General features: G+C 34.6%; 1 protein-coding gene across 1 annotated transcript; it reads right to left on the reverse strand.

Moving 5' to 3' along the window:
• Window positions 1-79: 79 nt before the first annotated feature.
• twit (target of wit) lies at window positions 80-16581 on the reverse strand. The gene is made up of 3 exons (XM_014244388.3): window positions 16144-16581; window positions 1956-2156; window positions 80-1882 (listed from the first exon to the last, which is right to left on the reverse strand). The coding sequence occupies exons 1-3, from the start codon at window positions 16208-16210 to the stop codon at window positions 1671-1673; spliced, it is 480 nt and encodes a 159-aa protein (XP_014099863.1). The 5' UTR covers window positions 16211-16581; the 3' UTR covers window positions 80-1670.
• Between the last annotated feature and the right edge of the window lie 2622 nt (window positions 16582-19203).

The raw sequence follows: 19203 nt of genomic DNA on the forward strand, positions 1-19203 counted from the left end.
CATAACCTACTTTTCATTGGAAAAAAAATATCAAAATTAACCACAAATGAATTACAAATGAATTACAAAAACTACCGCGTTATTGTAATAAAACCACACGTTTTATTTAAAGAACGTTATTTCTCAGATCGCTGAATATGATTTATTTAATTCTGCAATTTTTTTTTCAATTGGAGTGCATACACGTGTGTGGTAATTATGTGCAGTGAAGTTATGAACACTTTTTGAATACAATTAAAATTTTTTTTTGTTATCTAATATATTGTTTATGGATACGACTAACAACAACATATAACTTGTCTACTTATGTCTGTAAAAGATTCAAGATTCAATTACTTCTTGATCAGTTTTTATACATTTTTTTATGTTTTTTGAACGTGAGTGTGAATTCATAACGATCCTCATTATTGTTTTGGTTTGTTTTAAATTCGAAATTTGATACTGCGTTCCAAGAAAGATACGAATTTGTTTGAAGCCATAGTTCAAACAAAAATGTAACAAGTCGTCATTGTGCTACGAGGACACAGCCGCGCTTGGAATAAAGCTTTCATTTCAGCTTTTATGGTTTTTCACACAAGTTTATGATTAAGTACTTTTAAATATTGCAATAAATTACATAAAATAAACTATTTGTGCTAAGTTAAGTTAAGTTAAATTATTAACTTAAGTTAAGTGAAGTTTTAAAGTATGTTAAGTGCCTAAATATTTAAGAGGTTATAAGTAGTCAGAATTTTAAAATATTTTTTCATATTTTCTTAAAGAATAATATCTTATTCTTCTGTTATTCGATAATTAGCAAAGGAGCTCTAGAATATTGGATCTATTAAATAATGCATATTACTTTACGTAAATAGAGTGTAAAACTTCAATCGCGTATTTTTTCAAAAATATGTTTTTTGAGCTGGTGACTACTCAAGCTCCAAAACCGCTCGGCAGATTTCAATTAAATTTAGACAGTTTTGTATTTAACAACACGAAGAACTGGTGCCTGATCGAAGATTTTTTTTAATTTCGATTTTTTATAAACAATCAACTTTTGGTTTTTGCCCGAAAATCTGGAAGAAAATTTCCTGAGATCACCATTTGCTTAATTTAAAAAAGGCTTCGATCTGGCACTAGATTATCTATTAATAAATTAACTTTTTTTGGATTGATTTTAGATTAGTGATGGTCACCGCAAGAAGCTTCGTTTATAACTAGATGAATTTTTAGTCATTACTCTTAAAATTATTAATTTTTTTTTTCATATTTCTGTCAAGTCAATCCAAAACTTTATTTAATGCTGCTATGCTTTTACTTTTATAAAATATAATAATTTACAGCCAAAAAACAAAAATTAAAATTGTAATTTTTGCGTGTCTCTGACTACACCTAACCCCTTAAATGTCTTTCAACATTTCCTCAAATAATACTAGATTCAGTTTAATTAAATAAATACTTACGGCTATTCAATGGCACAAAGTTTATATAATACGAAAATAATCTATCTTATACTAGAACTTAAATGGAAACATGAGTATCAAGCGAAACTTACCAAGTAAGTGTAGTTCTTAAAAAAACATATTTTATCTAAATTTATGGAAAAAACTAACTTTCACTACGCTAACAAAAATCGTATAAAACTCAAAGTATCGCTTCTGCCACGCAATTACATACATACGTTGCAGAATTTAAAAGCGCATGGAGTTGGCCATAAACAGTGGCAGTAGTTGACTGAGCCATGTGACAAACTGTTTGCCAACGCCGTTACAGCGATCTTTTTGACAATCCTGACAGAAGATCCGCACGACATTTTTCTCAGTTGGCTCTTCCATGCAGCGATCCAACGAGTCGGATTTGTTGGTGTAATAGCAGAAACGTTTTGTGACCACTTTGCCATTGACTGCAAAGAGAACATAAGCCGTGACAAATGCAGTACCGCCATTTTAGTTGAATATAGTGAAAGTTTTACTTACTCTCTTCAACTGTCTTACGGCAAACGGCTTGCTCATGCTCCGAATTTGCGGTGCTGCTGCAGTTGCGTAAGACATTGATATTGTGTTCCCTCCTCATCTCCTCATCGGGAATACCATCCTCATCGAAGCTCTCTTTACAGAAGTCCTCCGCACCAATTGTCTCCGAGCTGCAGTGCCAACACTGCAACTGTTTTGGCTCCGCTGAAAAATTGAAAGTAGAAGAGCTTACAAAAATTTCAGAAGATTGATTCAATGCAGCCAGTGTCACGGCCGATAATATTTATGGTATACCCTGAACAGGGTTTGCTAAGTTTGTAACACCTAGAAGGTATATTCGGAGCCCCTATAAAATTTATATACATATTTACTTGACCAAATGGCAGCATGGCGAGCTGAGTTGATTTACCCATCAAAATCAAGTTCCGGTATGATAAAATTTTGTATTTGACGAGATATCGTCAAGAAATTTGGCATGGATTATTACCCAAAGCAATACTACGTTATCTTAATAAATTTTTCAGATCTGTTGACTAAAGCATATAGCTGCCATACCAACTGTATAAGCATGAAATTCAATTGTGGGTTATATATGTTTCTACCCAATTCCACGGATTTTCAAAATCATATTGAACTTGATTCGGTCCCCAATATTACCTACACTACCAGAGAAGAGTAGGAAAGGGGTGAGGTGGACAGGGACCTGTAATGGGTTTCAAGACATACCATAGTGATATTCCTAATAACTGTGAAGCAGATGAACTGGCCAGAGCAGGAACCACCCTATAACTATAATCCGATAAAGAAGGAATATGCCATATATATACCTCTGGCTACTCGTAGATATTTAATCGACAAACATGTTATAGATATAGCTTAGTCTCGGTGGAGTCAATGCCTAAATTGCTCATCAAGCAAACAAATGTGTCAATAATGAAATATGGGCCGAACATGCCGACTATTAAAATTCAAAAGGAATGACATAGAAACTCTAGCAGGAGTGCTAACAGGTCACTGTCTAATTGGACAGACATGCCAGTAAACTGGGAATACCATAAAACGACTTTTGCAGAAGCTGTCAAGAGGTAAAAAACTAGGAGACTTTAAAACATCTTCTATGTGAATGTAAAGCTTTATATAGGAAAATAATTGCAACTATCGGTCGAGAATTTCTTAACAATGCTTCGGAGGTTGTATAGATAAAACTTTTTGTATTGATGAACATAATCACAAGCACAAATTGGTTCAGAGAGGACATAATAGAGTGAGAGTAATTTAGTCCCGGTGCGTCATCAGACATCCACTCTCCTTAACCAAACCGTCCATATAATAAAAAAATTAAAGCAGATATGATACTTCAAAGTTATTTGTTGAGTGTTTCAAGTACGCTACAAAATTGGAAAACTCATAATTCGTTAAATGTACTTAAATGTTGCTATTACACTTCTTCAGACGATCCACATAATTGCGATTCACAGTATAAATCTTGTTGATGAAGTCCGAAACAGTACACGATCGATTAAAAGGTTTCAATTTTATTTTTTTCATGCTGGTGGATCTCAGTTGGCCTCAGCCTTATTTAACCTAACTTCAATCCAAACTTTTGCACTGTACCTTAAATTATCGATTTTGTTATATGTATATGAAAGAATTTTTAATTTATTATAAAAAATATGTACTGTAAGTATATGTATATGTATATTTATCACCGAAGTCTTCACCGCACACACATCTGCATATGTGATATTTGTCCTTATGAAAATAAATTGTAATAGTTGAAAGTAGTGAAAGGAATATATGTGGCTGAAAGTCAATGTAGGCTGCAGATACATGTGTATGGCTATAGTAATATATGCTCATGCTTCATATATAAAGTGGTGACATCAGCATATACTCGTACATATGTATATGTTTATTACTATGTGTGTACATACATACGTATGTGCGTATGTTGATGGGTAATAAGATTCGTGAAAGAACGCTCATAAATACAGAGAAAGAAAGTATGGGAATTTTTATAACTGTTGTGTACTAGTTAGTGGCACATTCCGGCATGAAGTCCCAGTCAGTTGGACGCCAGCTCTGTGATTTGCTTTCTCTTTTGAAAATATCCATATGTGTGTGTGCAAGAAATCAAAATTAATTGACGTCTCTGGTGGCAATCTTTTGTGGGATTTTAAATTGTATTAAATGTCATTGAAGTGCAAACAGCAACTTGTTGTTTGGAAAGTGTAGGTGCAAAGGATAAATCATCATCATCCTCAAGTGATTTATTAAGCGACCAGTGCATATATCTTCGTAATAAAATCTTCATAACAGTGACTTAAGTGTTTGCATGAATTGCGCTTCAAAATATGCACAATTCTTTTCACAATTATTCTCGTTTCATTTAATTCATCTTCTTGCGTTTCTGTGCCACACGAAATCCTTCCGCCGGATATGTCAACGCTTGGCGCCAATTTTGTATTGCTACCCGAGTAACATAGTTTCAAAGGGCATCACAAGGCACAAGGCAGCCAGACAAGTGGCGCCGCTGTGGCGCGTGTTCTAATTTTTAGCTTTCTATGTTGATTATTCTTCTTGTTATCATTGGCTGATGGTCGCAGTTGTCCTGGCTCCATTGATATTGGTCGACGCCACACACATACTGCTAGCTGTAGTTTAGCTACGAGAAGCGCAGCTGGCTAACTACCCTCGAACATTTTTTTTGCTTACAAAACAACGTGCTCCACATTTACTAACTCTAAGCCAACCATGGAAGTGGAGCGAATATTTATTGTTTAAGTTCTAAATATCTTAATACTGATTTATTGTTAGTACCTACGCTTTATTTGGGTCAAAGCTTGGGGGGAAGAGGTATATTGGTGCAGAGGTATATTGTCAGGAACTCTTAATCACCTTTTGTTTTAGATTTCCTGACTATTGCGGTATTTTTCAAACCGAATTTACTGCCATTAAGGTAGCAGCAGACTTATTGTTAGGGAGTGTAGCCTCCTTCAGAGAAGTGACTATCCACTATGATAGCAGGGCTCCTCTCTCCTCGTGTGTTTTGCTGCTGAGGATCTTATCGGATGCCAGCAGAAGAAGTTGTATGGAAAAAGATGAAGTGGAAACATTTCAACACTTCCTTTTTGATTGACTCACGTTTGCAAGACCAAGGCTTAAACACTTGGGAACTTGGGCATTTTCAGATATCTCAGCAAGCTGGTGTGAATACAAATTAAACGCCTGAGCAAATTTGTATTGCTTACAATTCGTTTTGCTGACTTATAAGATTAAATACAGGATTATGGCTTCACCGAGAATTAGTAGTCCAAGAGGATTAACGATTACACCTAAACTAACCTATAAGATCTTCAGCAGGACCTCCGAAGAAATATGTCTGGCGGTGAGAAAGATTTTTCTGCTTAAAATTATTTCAAATTAAACAACCAGAAACATTTATTGATTCTTGGAAAACATACTTGTTAAATTTCAAGGTGGTCCACCCAGCCCAGCCTTTTCGTAGACATTTTCCCCCCCTACTCTGAAAACAGTGTTTCGAAACAACACGTTTAAAGTTGTGGGAGCAAATAACACTAAGTTAAAATATTCTTACAAACATTCTTATATCATCGAAACTATTTACCGGATCAAGTTAAAAATTTCGGAGAATATTCTCACACGTATGTGCATTTCGTATACATATAAAAGTACCTGTATGCAAAGAATGCAATTTTTTTTACTCAAAAATGGATATAATCCCTTAAAAAGCGAAATCTCTTACAATTATTTTTTGAACGGGGAAAAACTTTATCAATTTCACCAAATTTTTGCTCCAAATTCCCGCCAAATTTGATTTGGATCATCAATTCATTTCATAAAGATATCTTATTAATAGAGCGATATATTGGATGGAAAGTCAACCGCAAGTACGAAGATGTAGTAGGATAGTAACTGGAGGCTACTGTAAAACCGATGATTTTGAAGAAGGCAGTTTATCAAAGTTGCAAAGAGGAAGATGAGGTGGAAACATCTTGACACTTTCTTCTCCACTGTCTAACTTTCGCCAAACTAAGGTTGAATAATTGTTACAAACTTTGCGAATTGGCTGGCTCTACGTAATTTATCGATATGCGACGGTCTTTTTGATCCATACCTTGGAGTTCTGGGTATTACAATGAACAGGCGTCTCTAGCTATCCAAGTGGGAGTATTTTTGGCTTCATAAAAAAAATCTGCCTATTTACTTAACCTAACCTAACATAAGTGGTAGCTATAAAGAGAATGTCTCGATTTCCACCTCATTTAGATGAGAGCTGCCTCATATCCCCATTTGTGTGAAGTTTAGTCTTCGATGTATTCATAAATGACGAGATCTCATAGCGAGAAGGTTATCGTAAGGATGCATCAGGATTACAATTTATTTTAATGGATTTAATATAATTTATTTATTATTACGAATGATTTATCTTCTACAATATAACAATGGCATCCACAATTTCATCGAACTATGACTTTGCGAATAGCTCAGCACATACTGTGGCAACTGGTAGATTTTACTGATAAATGGCTTCTGAAAAACTGTCTCCATTGAAATTGTTATTTATTTAGTTTCATTAGAGTAAAGAGTAGGAGAAGCAGGACGTCCTCAACTGCCATTCAAATAGTATTAATAAGAATTTCAGTTGTCCTACGAAGAGCAACGACCCTTAAAAAGTGAAATTCTCGCCCATTACCGCTAGAATTACTGAAATTGCGCAAATGAAAATGGGTTAATAAAAATTGGCAAATAAACAGTGATGCATATATAGGTATGATGCACATCATACATAACCTAGTAGCACAAATATGACTTCAGCTTCTATGTATATATGTATAAGTATGTATGTAAATATGTATACTGACTATGTACTTATATGGAAGCCATGAAACATCCAGCTGTTTTCTATGAACTTCTTTCACTGTTGCATGTTGAACTTTTGTTTATTGTCTATGTTATGAATATACTTGTATAGATATGTTACATATCCATACATGTTGTTGGACAGGTAGAAGGATTCTCACATAGTACGCACAATGACCATTCGCTTGTTTGGTGTTGTCATGGCGAATTATAACCTAGTTTCGCAAAAACAGAACAAAACTCGCGTGTGCCTGCTGTCAAGGCTGCACCTCAAAGTGCAAACAAAACTCAAACAACAACAAGTTGAAGTCTTCACCGATCCTCGTTCTCATGCCGACGTACTGAAGCCTTCAATTGTCATTAAGTAGCGTTGATGGAGTCTACTACCACCTTAGTTAGTAATTAATACTTACACGCACCGTTTATGGTGTTGCTGGGGGTGTGCCGCGACGTTTGCATGACCGGTTACTCATACGCCACGTACAACCATAATTTATTTATCTTGCTGTCCATTACAGCGTTGAAGTCTCAAGTATTTAGTTATTGCAAAAAGCTGCGTGCACTCTTTATACATAAAAATTATCAATATTGGCAAATATTAAATATTAACAAACAACACAATTTGTGTGGCATCATTGATTGCAATAATATCCTATAGAGCTCTGCCGTTATGGTAAATTGGCGACTTTGAGTTTATATCAACATCAGCTTCTTTTGTTATCAGCTGCCCTTTGTTGGGACACAATAGAAGGCTTCTACATTTTACTGCTTTCTGCTACTTGTATCGTATTTCATTTCTCCTAGTTAAAAGAGGTTTCATCGTTTGCAATGACAAGTTATTGAATCAAGTGGCATACTTCACTAGCATTCAGAGATTTCATGTAATGAACAATGAGCAAGTTAAACTTCATCGAATCACTTTAACTGGGGCGAAGCTCAGTAAAATGGGGACTGACTTACTTCAATATAGGTATAGATAATCGCCTCCGACCCCAGACCTAAGTTTCCTAGCTGATACAAAGGAATTAAGTTTTGTTAACAGAAAAACTTTCAGCAACAGTGGTCTCTTGATTTTATTAATAAGAGGTGTTTTTTTTAGATAGGTGATTTTCAAGATGAAATAAAATGCATATAATTTAATGTTATGACCAAGAGCTTAGCTTTATTATAACGATAAGGGTTTTGCTATTATATTTTAAAAATGATTTCGGTCAAATGACCGCTGCGACTGGCTCGAATTTCTGCCGACACGCCCAATTTTCGACCACTTTTTGCAACAATTGGGTGCGTGCGTCAGCAATAACGCTCCGAATTATGTCTTCAATTCTCACGGGCTTATCTGCGTACACAAGCGACTTCACATAACATAATAACACATAAAAAATATTTCAGCGGTGTTAAATCGCACGGTATTGGAGGCCACGCTACAGGCCCATGACGTGACTTAATGGGCTCACCAAAAGTTTCCTTCAATAAATTGATTATTTCGTTGGCTATGTAGCGCTGTTTTCTTGGAGCCCAAAGTCGTTCACATCAACATTCTCTAATTCAGGCATGATGGCTCTATAGCGTTCTCCATTGACTGATTGAATTTGTAGCATTTACAAACGTTGTTCCGGAGAAATGGCAAAGCAAACTGAGCATAAATCAAGTAACAGCTGTCAAAAAGACCAACTCTGAAAAACGTATGGCTTTCTTGAAAATCAGGCGTCTAAAAAAACACCCGTTACATATCGACTCTTAATTTCTTCAAAGTAAAATATAAATGAATGAATGTACAATTAAAATTATTTCAATTCATTTCATTTTCAGTATTATTAATTAGTTTCTAATTGACAGTAAATATCTAGCATTGCAGAAGAAAATTTATTGGAGCATAAATTATAGTGTTTTTTTAATAAAAATAAACTATGGAATTTGCTGTGTAACAATTATTATTATTTATAATATTTTTTCCTACGGATATATGAATCTGCTGAATAGTATTTTCTTAAGGTGTTCTATATATGTTCATGAATTTACTAGGGACATCTTCTTCAGAAATATTTTTGAAAATATTTAGAATTCATGTACGCGAGTACTCCACTCAATGCAACTAATAATGTAATTGTTTTGAAAAGTGAATCAAAATTGATTTTTCTAATACCAATTTTGCCTTTTGGACATAGTTTGAGAGAAACAGCCACGCTCTGTTCTAAGATAAGCCTATTTTGAATATGATCAGCTTAGTTTTTTTACAATATACACTGATAGTTTAAGAACCAACAAAGCCATCGACAATGTGAAACCTAGCGCAAATATTGTCTCAGAAATATAGCTACTCAGATCTGATTGGCAACATCTATATGTTTCGCTAGCTCTATATGTTAAGCACTGGGATTTTGGTGCCCTTAGCTAACTTTAGGAATACCATATACATAGATGCCATTTGGTCTCAAAAATTAACTTTCTCTTGCGTAGAGAATAATTTCTCAACCTCTCGTTGCCAGACTTCATAAACTGCGTAACTCTACAAGAAAATCTCTAGATCACGTTTTTGACTTGAACATTTTCTTCAAGGCTTTAGTGATAGTTTGAAAAATGTGTGAAGTTCATTGCAAAGAAAAGGTTATTAGGTTGTGTCAAAATATTGATTCAAATATTTATCAATGTGAATATATTGATTCAAAGACGGTAACATTGCTTGTTGTGAAATATTCTGAGGTAAAGTAAAATGCCATTTCCAAGTGGTGAGGAACGAACGTAGAAACTAACCCTAATGTTCATACTGTAATACAAGTATTATAGCGCCTATGTTTACGTTTGCAACGTTTTACGAGTACACAAGTATGTATGTTTGTATTTTCCCACAGGGTATGAACCTATACATACCAATAATGTAGAATCGAGCATAACGTGTCGATTTAATAAACATTTTAGCATTTATTTGCTTACCTTTCCCTTTCATGCTAAAATTAGCAATATTTTGCTTGATCAACAATTCTATTAAGTAATTTTGCGCTAATAATAAATGCGTGTAAATTATGTAAATATGCCTTATGTAAATATTTACATTATACTAATTACCAATTTGTTGCGAATGTTTTCATTTCAGGTAAATTACCACAATATACACCCCCATACAAATATAACGCACTTATTACATATTGGAGCTGAGGTTTTTATAGCTTTCCAAATAATAAAAAAAAATGTGCAACGAAACAAGCTCAAATACATATAAGTACGATAAATGTGTCGGTATAATAATATGTAAATTTTGATAGTTGATTCACGGCATTCGAAGGTCAAATAGTATTAGAAATATCAAATTGCTAACTTTACAAAGGCGGACCAGAGCTTCTTCATAAAGTAAGTCAGAATGAACGCTTAATTCAACCCAAGCAAAATATAATATATACAGTGAACCAAAAAAAAAAAAAATTTGCAAAGAGAGATTTTTTGAAAAAAACACTTAATGCAGTTATCTAGTAGGTACCGTTATTTTTGTATCCGAATATTTGCGTGTGGTCAAACTGTATTATTTGGTGAGCGAATTTCTTTTGTGCGGTCGTAGTTTCTGAAGATAAAATGGTGAACAAACGAACATCTCTAGATTTACAGGCTCTGGTAGACAAATGATGGCAATAGAACAAAAGTACTCGCGAATTAGACAACATTGTAAAAAGATCACATACTACTGTGCAGTATATTATTGCTAAATTCAAAAAGACTGGTGAACTTGAAATACTTAATAGTTGTGGAACGCACAAAAAAATTTGCGAGCCCCAGGCTAAAAGTAAAGTTGCTCGGATTGTCAAGGAACACCCCAAAATATCCGCTGTCGCTATCGCCAAGGAGTTGAAGGAAGTTGGCATTACAAAATTTCCAAACTGTTCGGAACTTCTTAGTTTCATCTAATTTTACAGCGTAAGCACCACGAAGCAAACCAAAGAGAACTATTGCGAAACGTTTACTATATTCCAAAGAGTATAACCACCGTGATAACGAATTTTGGGATTCTGTAAGTTTTACAGATGAGTCCAAATTTAATTTATTTGGATGACCATCAGATCCGATCGATTTGTATGACGTAATTTAGTCTAAGCGATAGAAAATACGAGAGCGCAAAGTTAATAGCAAAAATGAGGTTCAGGAAATATGAGCAAATATACCTCTTGAGCTTATAAAAAAATTCGTGCATTCTATGAGTGAAAGACTGCAAACCATGATAGAAAATAAAGTTTGACATAGAAAGTATTAATTTTTCTTGAAGAGTGTTATAATATTAATTTATGCAAATTGTACAAGTTTTTTTTTTAAACCGGTATTTATCTCATTTTTAAATGCAACTCAAAAGTTTTAATAATTTAGGAGATAACTCACTTCATACCAAAACATCTCCCTGTACAAGTTTTTATTTTGGTTCACTGTGTATAAATGATCAGCTGAGTCAATTTACCCAGGCCTGTCTGTCTGTCCCTCAATTTTGGAGACACCGATATGAATTTTTGCACACGCCCTTTTTTTCCTGAACAGATTATTTGTCGGAACCGTCGATATCGCATCACGAAGTTCTACGAAGCTCTCAAACTTAAACTCGTGTTAATCAGTACATTTAATGTTATATCATGACTGAAGTAACAATCATGTGCATAGCCCGCTCATCTAAAGTGGTTGCGGGGAGTCAAGCATTGGAAATATTCGCCATTTGAAAGCAATTATTACCGGGGCATATGTTTTCATTCGATTACAAAATATATTGTACAATATGTGGATTGAGAATACTAAAATATTTAAAATTTTTTTTGGGCTATCTGCGGAACTGTGGAAAGCTTATGAGATAATATTTGCATTTGCTTTCTGCTCATCCCAAAACCAGCAAATAACAGGGCGCACACTTAGAACATAAACAATTAATTCTTACATTTATCTACATATGATATATGTATGTGCGGGCAAGACTACCAACAAAAATTGCAATGTGTAACTGTATCTGTTTATTCAAGGTCATAAGTATTTTCTAATCACCTTGCTGACACTTATGCATCGGCAAGTTCAGTGATTGTTTTTAAAATTATTTAACAAAGCTATAAATTGTGGCGAAGCAAAACGACGCGCCAATCCACAAACAAGAAAAACACAAGAACAACCAAAAATGCTATTTGCAATTCTTCATAAATAAAAACACCTGTAGAAATGAACAATTACAAGTGGCTTATAGTCTCAAACAGAAACTGTTTTCTATCTCCACCTCTCTTCCATCTTTTCGGACATGTGCGCTGAACCGCTGCTTTGCTACACAATTGTTTATCGCACTTTGCTTCACATGAAATCTTTCAGAAATGAAAATTTTTTCTAGCAATACATTTAAATATTGTATATATTATGCCGTTCATAAAATTGCTCTAAATATTTTACTTGGAATTGCTTTGATAGACTTACCCTCCAAAACATCAGTTATCGATATATTGTTAGCACTAGTGAAACCCTTTGGAGCAAGCGAAAATAAAAGGCAGCGCAACGACTTTCACATACAACTTTCCTCGCTTTTCTGAACAATTTAACAACGAAGCGAAGAACGCAAAGAGTTTGTCAGAAAGAAAGTTTTGTTTTATGTGCTTCTCTCTAATAAAGGATGTTTTTAAAAAGCATATAATTTAATGGTATGGCCAGGAATTAATTTTATTATTAAGATAAGGCTTTGCCATTATGTTTTGAGTGAATGATTTCGGGCAAGTGACCGCCGCCAAGTGACCGTGGCCCGCCAAGATGTCCAATTTTCGTGTGTAACAATTGGGTGCGTATGTCGGCAATAATAAACCAAATATTATTTTCAATCGTCTCGGACTTCCTTCAATAAATTGATTTTTTTGTTTATTGTATTGCATGTCGCTCCGTCTTGTTGGAACCAAAGCTCGTCTGCATCAAAATCCTCCAATTCAAGCACGATAAAGCCATTAATAATGCGTCTATAGCGTTCCCCATTGACTTTAAGACACACAAAACGATGACTTTTTGAGAATATAACGGTTGAGACGTCGTGGATTTGGGAATTATCATCACTCCAAATGCCACAATTTTGTTTAATAACGTACCCATTTAACTAAAAGTGAGCTTCATTGCCCAAAAATTGTCTTGTGAAAAATGGAAGGGTTGGCTATCTTGTTTTGAGCTAATTCACCAAACATGCGACGCGATTGATGGTCGTTCCGCTTCAATTCTTGCACGAGTTGGATTTTGTAAGCCGACAATGGCCGATGGTCATTCGGGTCCTCTTCGATACTCTGCTTCTCATCAGCAATAACGTCGTCGTTGCGCACTGTACGACATCTCTGAGGATGGTCATTATACTACTACCCACTCTGCTGGTCCAACAAACCAAACTGATTACTTGTATAAATCAAGTAACATGTCAAAAATACCAACTCCGAAAATGTATTGACCACACTGAAAACTAAACAGTCTAAAAAATCACCTTTTAACATGGCGACTGTTATTTCGTAAAGCATAAAAAAATTACATCTGTAAAGCATTTTGCTTAGCTTTGCTTTGCTTTGGGTCGATATAAGCGAACTCAACAAAATCGAGCTTAGCGGTCAGAGCAAATGTCTGGAGCAAAACAAAGCAAAATGTTTATGTGGATCGGCCATTATTGCTACTGACTTGATAATCTACTTCCTAAATCGTTACGCTACGTTAAAATCAAAAATAGTAAAACCGCTTTAGCGTAGAGGTTAGCATCGAGGTACAAAGGTCGTTTAACTTGGTCCATTGTTTTAAATTTTTAATGTCTATATCTTCAAAATTTAAAAGAAATGGACGTTTTCCTTATTACTTTCAGTCATATCAGATAAATTATTATTTACAGTGTCGCACAAAGCTGTCACACAAATTAATATTCGCAAGTATGAACGCACTTGATTTACTGATCAATTTTATCATATGTAAACTAAGTACTTTAGGTAGCAGTCTGACCTTACTTTAATGCTACTAAGTACCAGTTCATAAAAAACTAATGTTTATGATTAAGTTTTAGAACTAAGAAGGGCAAAGTGAATTTGGCTATTAAGCTAAAAACATTTAAGTTTTTAAGCTTTAAATGGTATACATAAATACATAAGTGCATGCATAAATAATATATACATGCATGCTAAACCAGTGCAAAAACAAAAACAGCGACTTTTCTTATGATACACATTTATTTACATTCGCTTAGCTGATGTATAGCTAGCAAGATACCTCATACAAGTATAAGGAGGGAAATTAAAATTATAAATCACCTTTTATCCAGCAGTGAATCATTGATCCACGGCGTTTCTATTTAAATATATTGCGAAAAGGTATTAAAAATCGCATTAAAAGCCACAAGTGGCTGTAAAGTAATCGTACATTCATACATACACATGTACGAGTAGCTGGGTATGTTTATATCTATATACATGGCTTGCCTTGGCATCGACACCTTGAATAAATGGCTTTCTGTGCGTGTATGCCAGAAATATATTGCCCGAATTGATGCTTTCCACGCTCACTCCCTTCGGACTTTACCGCCTGCTTGCAGAATTTATTATTCATAAATTACTGACTCAGCCCAAAAAACCAAAACAAACCAAACGCTTAATGAAAATGTCTTAAAATTAATTTTTTCATGGAAAAGTATGTTTTCATTAATATTGCAGAAGTTGCTGTTATTGCTGTTGCTCTGTTTTTCAGAGAAATTTGCAACCTCACTGCATGATAATGCCACAGAGAAATACTCGTGCTTCTTTAACAATGTGGTTTCTAAGCCTGGTAGAGGGAAATTTCAGAAAATCCTCTCAGTGTACCTAAGAAAAACTACTATTTAGCAAGTAGTTTTTAATTGTCGGATGATACAGCATAAAGTTATTAAAGGCACCGCAACCCTCTCTTTCTTTTTATGAGACACGTTCGAATAATTGCTGTCATTGCCGTATTTTTTAATATTTCTTCATAAAAATTTCACATAATGTTCTTGGAATGCCATACTTTCATGTACCATTGATAACTGTGTTGTGTGTGTGTGTGTGTGTTTAACTGTGTACGACTGTCACAAAAAAATCCCAAAAACGTGCTTGTTTTTGCACGAATTAACCCTTACCCCCCTTAAAGGGTGTATCATGGACACATTTAATTTCCCTTGTGATATAGTAATTCCATTAATACTTAATTTGCGTATCTATTTCATTATTCTCAGGCTCTAATTAGTCTTTGTAAGTAGACATGTCCATATGTATGTATATGGATGATGGATAGGTGTAACTTAATCGCTTCAAATAAATGTACATTAGTGAACATTTTGTTGCATTAATATAGACACCCGTATGTGTATATATGTATCTATTTAGGTGTGAGGTTATGTTGAAAAGATTTCAAATTAAAGTAAAATAGCAATCATTTATTGCAAGTCATTAGTAAATGGTAAGGACAATGGCATGATTCTATACTTTGTGAACGCGCTTGTCTACAAATTTAATGGAAGCTCGCATATCATAATTATGCAGTACTACGCCGATCCCAACAAAATATGCTCAGAAATATTTTTTTTAATTCTGCTTTTAACCTTTAATGCTCTTATGTTGGTTTGAATAACTTGCAAATAATGTTTCTATTGAGATTTTAACCGTTATCTTTGCCCGAAATAATAATAATGTTTTTCTGCCGATATTGCCTATTTCAGAAATATACCAAGAAACAGAAAAACGTACTTTAGTTTCCCTTTACAAATAAAATAGTTTTCCGTACAAGAACTTGAACTCCTATCGTTCGGTTTGTATGGCAGTTATATGCTATAGTGATCCGATCTGAACAATTTCTCCGGAGATTATCTCGTTGTTTAGGGTAATCATGCGTATCAAATGTCGTGAAGATCTCTCGTCAAATAAAAATGTTTTCTATACAAGAGCCTGATTTTGATCTTTCATTTTATATGGCAGTTATATACTTGTACTATAGTGGTCCGATATCGGAGGTTCCGACAAATGAGCAACATTCTGGGGAGAAAAGGGCATGTGCAAAATTTCGGATCGGTATCTCAAAATTGAGGGACTTGCTTGCATATATAAAAACATACAGTTTGACATGGCTAAATCACTTAGCTCGTCACACTGGTAATAAAAATTTATTTTTATAGGGTCTCTGACGTTTACTTCGGGGTGTTACAAACTTCGTGGCAAACAGGGCATAAACGGTATCCCTTTTTCGAAAAGTCTATTCAAAAAGTATTGGGAAAAATTTTATACTACTTTTTATTTGTTCAGCTATTAGCTGAGCGTCGTTATTTGATAAGTTTTGTCAATTATATACCAACCTTTACTGCAATGCAACGCCAAAATAAGGCAAACTCCACTTAATATAATTTTCAGGTCCTTTTGCATTTTTTCGTTGCAATCGCTTACTTCCGGCTAGTTATCAGCAATGATTGGCAGGTATTTCCGTTTGATTTCTAAATGCCGCTTTGACCTTGAGCAATTGCAGACTCTGAATTTTTTTCGGTTTGTTTTAAATCTTTCCTTTCGCTTTCTAATAATTAATCTAGAAATTTGTTTCTATTTCACTTCACAAATGATGAATAAGTATAACCCCATTTAGTCACTTCTTAGATACTTAAACAAAGCTCGCGACAATGTGACGCCAATAACCGTTAATATAAAAAACAATGTGTAATGGTCTTCAAGTAATTACTCGCACGTGAGCAGCAAGCAGAAAGCGATGTTAACACTTTCTCTAGCGGACTTCGACTGAAGCGAGCAGCTGCTTGTGCCGACGAAAGAAGCTACCAAACTCACAAATGTCTAGAAAGGCGAGCGCCGCCAAACAGCTCTAATAGTTACAAAAACAATACATGGTAATTTGCAAATTTCTACAAGTGATATCGTTCGTCGCTGCTGCGGCTGAGGCTGCTGCTGTTTCGCATTTAAATACATACATTGATATATTTCCATAGTGCTAAGAACTGTAAACAGTTTTCGTCACTTGGTTGTTAGTTCGGCTGTTGGCTGTCGGCCGTAATTCTACTGTTGTATTTGTTACTAGCAGTGGGGCACTTGCTTCTGTAAGCCTCCCATGGCGCCGTGGTGACGATGCTGATGACATCGATGGTGCTGAAGAAGGTGGCAGTCCTAATGGCGCCATACGAACGCTAACATAAAATACGAAGTATTTCATTAGTCCTTTCGGAAGGGGGATGGTATAAAAGTCACTATTTGGTAACAACTGTGTATAACAGACATATGTGAGAGGCGCTGTGTTAATAAATTTTTCGTTTATGCCACATAATGTTAACAGTTTGGAAGCTATTGTATGTCAACGACTGTTAACAACGGATTTCCGTCAATTTTAACCAGAGAATGTTAATAAATTTTATTATATATATTTTATTAACATTCTCTGTTTGCATCTGCTCTATTTATTAACTCTGCTGATAGTGTGTTCGTTAACTTAAGTGATTCCACCATACTTATGTATTTCACCTTTGCTAATGAACCAAATCAAATTCACCTCCGTATAGGATAATGATGTGAATAATCGGTTTGGAAACGGACAGTTTGCTTATGCATCTGTTTCTTAATCTATATAAACGAAATATTCTCTTACGCCGCGACACGGTATTCGTAGAGTTCACAATATTCATGAATAAAAATATAAATGCTTGTCAAGACTTCTGTCAAACGTTAAATTTTAGGTCGAATCCGTAAAAAGGCCGTGCAAGCTATGTAAGTTTAAGGACTTACTTCTTATTGCTAAATTGTAAAAATATAAAGACTTAAAGACGAAACTCGACGAAAAGCTTAGGCTGCTTGAATGGCATGAGTCTGCTTGAATGGCTTTCGTGCTGCTTTGATTAAAATTTAATTCAATATTTATGTAATCGTGTCAAAACATAACAAATTTCGATATGATGTTCGAAAAAGTAAAGAAAGCTTGATACGCAATAACTCTATGAAACATTTTATAATGCTAATTTAATGTCGTGTGCGTCTTTACTGAAACAAAGAGACAAACATTTTGGCTTCTTCGCGTATGGCGAAATTTCGTATCCATGATTGCATGTGACTTTACCCTCCTTTCCAGAGCAAATAAATTCAGAAAGAAGGCGGAAGCTCAAAATATGTGTCTTTTTCACAAACTAACTGGTAATTGAAAGCATCCCACCTATTACGTGCGCACCTACCCTTACATAATTATACCCTGAACAGGGTATGTTAAGTTTGCCACGAAGTTTGTTACACCGCGAAGGAAATATCGAAGACTCTATAAAATATATTTAAATCATCAGTATCATAAGATTAATCGATTTCGTCCCTCAGTTGTTGAGTTATCTCTTTTTTCTAATCTGTCGCGACCGCCGATATCGGACTACAATAGTATATAGCTGCCACGAATATCAAGTCCTTTTGAGAAAATTTTTTGTATTTGACAAGATATTTCACACGAAATTTCGCACTTATAATTATTGTTTTTTTTAATATATTATTTTTTTTATTAAATGTTTTTTCTTGTTTTAAATCTTTCTAATAAAATTAACACTATCCGAGCAACTCGACAACCAAATTTAGTGTTATTACTTTTACACCAGTAATCGCTACGCATTTATTAACCAATTAATATTAAAAGCAACAAAAACAATTGCAATGTACAATAAATTCGTAAAAAACTCAAAAGCAGCAGCAAACTCGATTTGGCAAAATCTATGCGTCTGTATGCAAATCTTGACATTAATCTTATTCATTAAACGGCAGTGAAGTCGGACGCGAGCGACGGAGCGAATTGGCGGGACCAAAAAGGAGGAGCGCTAACAAGAATGATATATATAATACTTAAATTATATGTAAACAAAAATAGTTAAATATATGTGTGTGTGAGTCAAAGTGCGTGACAGTTAAATAGTTGAAAGTCGACGGCGCGTATGCGCAATGCGTTTCGAGTCGCATTATTTGTTCTTGCCTGCAATTAGTTGCCATGCAAATGGCAGATAAAAAACAATAACATGAATTCTAAACATGGCAGCATATATTTGCCTCATATTGTTTACAATATTTACCGATAATGCAAAATAAATCTTTGCTTTGGAAAAAAGTTGCAGTAAAATAAATATTGAACTAAAAACTGCGTGCCAATTGCCAATCAAACTGCCATAGGCGACAACTTTGTATGAGGATTGTCGATTTAAAAGGCATTGCGCATGGTCATATGAACAAATGTTGATATCTCAGAAGGTACACATTTTTAATTCAGTGTATTCTAAAGACAATATTAAAGTGACCTAAGCATTTCAGATCGCATTAGCTTATTTCCAGAATAACAAGAAAAAACGTTAACTTCGGTTGTACTGAAGCTATAATACCTTTCAATTACAAAATATTCCTTA

Source organism: Bactrocera oleae, chromosome 3 (genome assembly GCF_042242935.1).
Source record: "Bactrocera oleae isolate idBacOlea1 chromosome 3, idBacOlea1, whole genome shotgun sequence".
Taxonomy (NCBI): domain Eukaryota; kingdom Metazoa; phylum Arthropoda; class Insecta; order Diptera; family Tephritidae; genus Bactrocera; species Bactrocera oleae.

Bases quoted from the DNA above. Each gene is read 5' to 3' on its own strand.
- twit (XM_014244388.3), bottom strand. From the start codon at position 16,210: ATGCAAAAGGACCTGAAAATTATATTAAGTGGAGTTTGCCTTATTTTG. The intron at 2,157-16,143 runs GTTGGTATATAA...TCAATTTTTCAG, and splicing joins GGCGTTGCATTGCAGTAAAG to CGGAGCCAAAACAGTTGCAG. The intron at 1,883-1,955 runs GTAAGTAAAACT...TTCTCTTTGCAG, and splicing joins CCGTAAGACAGTTGAAGAGA to TCAATGGCAAAGTGGTCACA.